Source organism: Myotis nattereri, assembly GCF_964212035.1.
Source record: "Myotis nattereri genome assembly, chromosome: 3".
Taxonomy (NCBI): domain Eukaryota; kingdom Metazoa; phylum Chordata; class Mammalia; order Chiroptera; family Vespertilionidae; genus Myotis; species Myotis nattereri.
Genome location: NC_138077.1, coordinates 72,337,509 through 72,342,234, shown reverse-complemented (window position 1 = coordinate 72,342,234; position 4,726 = coordinate 72,337,509). Strand labels below are relative to the sequence as shown.

General features: G+C 41.0%; 1 protein-coding gene across 1 annotated transcript; it reads right to left on the bottom strand.

Moving 5' to 3' along the window:
* Positions 1-2,929: 2,929 nt before the first annotated feature.
* Positions 2,930-4,136, bottom strand: LOC308516438 (tetratricopeptide repeat protein 1-like; the record flags this gene model as incomplete). The annotated part of the gene is made up of 1 exon (XM_081087397.1): positions 2,930-4,136. The coding sequence occupies one exon, from the start codon at positions 4,134-4,136 to the stop codon at positions 3,255-3,257; it is 882 nt and encodes a 293-aa protein (XP_080943523.1). The 3' UTR covers positions 2,930-3,254.
* Positions 4,137-4,726: the final 590 nt, after the last annotated feature.

Here is a 4,726-nt window from a genome sequence, read left to right as displayed (position 1 = left end):
ACAGGCCAGGCTGAGGGACCCCACAGTGCACAAATTTGTGCACCGGGCCTCTAGTGCTTACATAAAAGAGAAAACAACTCTGCATCTCTGAGATCTTCATAGCTGGTTTGCTAGGGATGGTTCCCTCATACATTCTGTTGTATTGTTGGCCTGTTCAGCTTAGCATTTGCCCTGGATTTTCATTTTAAACTAGTAATATTAGTAATAAGTTGTAGTAAAAATGCTAAGATGGGGCTGGTGGACTTGCGCTTTTCCAGCTCCAGCTCAGACTCAGCTAGGAGCAATTGAAATTTTGTGCAGTGAGCAGAGTTCCCATTTTAGCACTTGGTTAAATCTGAGAGATGCCCAGATCTTTCTAGGAACCAAACAACTAACATCAGTCTCCCAGGAGCATCAGGCAGGATGCTCAGTAATAAAAAGAAATGCACATGAATGCCATCTTGGTGCCTGCTGCCCTCCTGGCGTGGTGGGGCAGCTGTGAGCCTGCCAGTCAATGGAGTCTTTAGGAAATAGGGGAATTATAGGGTTGATATATGTAAAATATGAAGGGGAGATAAAGGCAAGGATGTCCTGTAAGTTACTGATTAAAGTATTCAAATAGGTACAAAAAGTTTTTTAGAAAGTATTCAGTAAGTCCAACCTGCCCAGCCATAGATGAGTGGATAAAAAAGCTGTGGTACCTTAATGGAGTACTATGAGATGATAAAAGAGAGAGAAATCTTACCTTAGTGTGACAGTATAGATGGACCTAGAAATTATTATGCCAAGTGAAATAAGCCAGAGAAAGACAAATACCACCTATAAGACTCTCACTTATATGTGGAGTCAAATGAACAAAATAAACTGATGAACAAAATAAAAACAGAGGCATGGATACATGGAACAATCTGATAGATGTCAGAATGGAAGGGAGGGACTAAATGAAAGAAGATGAAGGAATTAGCCAAAGACTATATATGAATAACCCATAGACACAGACAACAGTGTGGTAATGGACAGAGGGAAGGGGGGCAGAGGCTGGATAGAGGAGGTCAAAGAGGGGGAAAAGGGGACATCTGTAATAGCATCAATAATTTAAAAAAGGAAAGAAGTGTTCAATAAGGTAGAAATCTCTGCTGATACAATTTTATTATACAGATAATCCATATAAGTACTTTTTATATTTTGCTTTAATATACAAAGATACAGAGTGGGGGCAAAAGTAGGTTTACAGTGGTTTGCTTGAAAAATAATATAATAATTAATAAATAATAATACAAGAATAAATTCTGTGCTTCATGTACTCGTAAATGTACTTTTGCCCACCCTATAAATCTTATTTATTAAGAATTTTAGCCCTAGCCAGTTTGGCTCAATGGATAGAGCATCAGCCTGTGGACTGAAAAGTCCCAGGTTTGATTCCAGTCAAGGGCACATGCCTGGGTTGCAGGCTTGGTCCCCAATAGGGGGCGTGCAGGAGGCAGTCAATCAATAATTCTCTCTCATCATTGATGTTTCTATCTCTCTCTCCCTCTCCTTTCCTCTCTGAAATCAATAAAAATATTTTTAAAAAGAATTTTATTTTAAATGGTTTTTGAATAGATATTTTGCTATGTACGTTCACTAATAAAATAAAACCAATATCAATCAATAAATATTTTCTTTAAGAATTATGTAACTAATAATTAGTACCCCATTTTATTCTCAACATTTTACATCACCCATCTGAGAAGGAAATTCATTGCACTGTGAAACAGATCCCCCTATTCATAGATAAAAGCTAAATTACAAAAAAGTTCTTCCTCATATTTATTCAATATCTGCTTCCTGGTAAATGTTCCTTAGTTCAGTTCTGCCTTCTGTACCTATATAAATTAAATTCTAGTACTTCCTCCCTAGAGGAAATATTTAAGAATATTATATTCTGGTGCCTGTCTACCCAAGCAGATTTTGTAATGCTTACAATTCCAATAAATCTACTTTATTCCTGCCTTTTCCTTGCAAGAGTTTTTGGAATGTTCATTTTAACCATTTAACAAATAAATATTTTCTCCTAAACAAAACAGATAGCAAGAGGCAGTTTTTTGTAACAATTTTATTTTCCTTTGTGTTGGTGCTGTCCCCCTCATTTCTTCTCTTTATATTTTTGTTTGTTTGTTTTTTTAGTTCTTTTTTTTTATTGCTTAAAGTATTACAAAGAGTATTACATATGTCTCCTTTTTTCCTCCCCCCCCCACCCTTGACAATCCCCTGGCCTCCCCTACCCCCCAGTGTCTTATCTCCATTGGTTATGCTTAAATGCATGCATACAAGTCCTTTGGTTGATCTCTTACCCACCCCCTTCCTGCCCTCCCACCCTCCCCGGCCTTCCTGCTGTAGTTGACAGTCTGTTCGAGGCAGCTCTGCCTCTGTATCTATTTTTGTTCATAAGTTTATAATGGTCTTTATTATCCAGAAATGAGTGACATCATGTGGTATTTGTCCTTAATAGACTGGCTTATTTCACTTAGCATAATGCTCTCCAGTTCCATCCATGCTGTTGCAAATGGTAAGAGTTCCTTCTTTTTTATAGCAGCATAGTATTCCATCGTGTAGATGTACCACGGTTTTCTAATCCATTCATCTACTGATGAGCACTTAGGCTGTTTCCAGATCTTAGCTATGGTGAATTGTGCTGCTATGAACATAGGGGTGCATATATCCTTTCTGATTGGTGTTTCTGGTTTCTTGGGATATATTCCTAGAAGTGGGATCACAGGGTCAAATGGGAGTTCCATTTGTAGTTTTGTGGGTTTTTTTGACTGACACAGAAAGCATTTATTACCACAGAGGAAATCAGGAGCCCATGCCTGGCAGCCTGGGCAGTGCATGTGATTGGGAGAGGGCAGTAGGCAGGACCCCCATCAGTCATGTCTGGGCAGTCTCTGACCAGCAGGTTTGCTGGGTCCAGAAGAGCTGGCGTCTGGGCTTGTATGTTTGTATGGCTCAGGAGGTCAGCCTTAACAGGCTCCTCCTGGACAAAACAAAGGACAGCCAGAACCAGGGACAAGAGCTGCACAGACACCAACTTAAAATGGAAATCAGATTAGGTTCATTACATCAGGACGTACATTTCACCCTGATCACAAAATACAAGGAAGGGTGCACTGGGCTCTACTGGATGGCCTTTGAGATAAGATGCTTTTAGAACGTAAACATTGGCAGGGCCTTTCCCCTTGCTACCAGCAAGCAGCACACAATTTATTAGCCAGCTTTAAAAGTTACTGTTATCTCTGTTATCTGTTATTATTTGGGTTTTGAACAAAATTGATGGAGTAGGAGCCAGTAGAGGAATCCTGTTTGATCTGGAAATTTTCTGTGGAGAGTCCAAAAAGTCGGAGAACCAAGTTCCCAAGATCTTTTAGTTTACCTAACATCTCTTCCTTCAGTCTTTCATTTCGTTCTTCAATTTGCTTAGGTAATCTCATACAAGCTTCCCTGGCTTGGTGCACTGATGGGTCTTTTTCTAGAATGGACTTGTAGTCTTCCAGGGCTTCATCGAGCTTGTTGGTGCTCTCATATAGCTCCGCTCTCCTCAGCAGGGCCCTGATGTAACTGGGGTTTAGCTGAATGGCTTTGCTGCAGTCACTGATGGCCATCTCTTTCTTGTCCTGTTTCATCCCTGCAGCTGCTCTATTTGAAAACAGAATAGACCTGTCTTTCTGGAAGCAGGATGGGCACATTTGAAGGGCTTGACTGTAAGAACGTTCAGCTTCTATGTAATCCCCTTTCTTAAATTGCTCATTTCCCTCCTCCTTCAGTCTAGTGCTCTCTTCTCTTCTTTTCTGTTTCTCTTCATCTGGCATGTTTTTTTCCAGTTCTATTAGGTATTCTTCGTCGAGTTCGGAGGAATTCACATCATCGTCAGGTTTGTTCTCAACCTTGTCCACTCCTGGCTCCTCCTTCTCAAATGAGGCACTGCAGTCGTGAAAGTGCTCCTCTTCGCCCTGGTCCTCCTGGGGGTGGGCCTCCACCTCCTTGAGCAGCTTGCTCTGGGGCTGGTGATCTTTGGGATTAGAAACTGAAGGACCAGCACATTCTGCTTCCTGGGGATCTGAAACTCGCAAACCACTGAACAGGTCCTCTGGAACCCCACAGTTTTCTGACTTCTCCCCCATGCTGAACCAGTGAGGGAGGTGAAGCTGGTTCTTCCCAGCCAGGGAGACCCTCTCCCATTTGTAGTTTTTTGAGGAAACTCCATACTGTCTTCCATAGTGGCTGCCCCAGTCTGCATTCCCACCAGCAGTGCACAAGTGTTCCTTTTTCTCCACATCCTCTCCAGCACTTGTCGTTTGTTGATTTGTTGATGATAGCCAGTCTGACAGGTGTGAGATGGTACCTCATTGTTGTTTTGATTTGCATCTCTCGGATGATTAGTGACTTTGAGCATGTTTTCATATGTCTCTTGGCTTTCTGAATGTCCTCTTTTGAAAGGTGTCTATTTAGATCCTTTGCCCATTTTTTGATTGGATTGTTTATCTTCCTTTTGTTGAGTTGCATGAGTTCCCTATAAATTTTGGAGATTAGGCCCTTATCAGATATGACATTGGCAAATATGTTTTCCCACGCAGTGGGTTTTCTTGTTGTTTTGTTGATGGTTTCTTTTGCTGTGCAGAAGCTTTTTATTTTGATGTCGTCCCATTTGTTTATTTTCTCTTTAGTTTCCAATGCCCTAGGAGCTGTATCAGTGAAGAAATTGCTTCGGCAT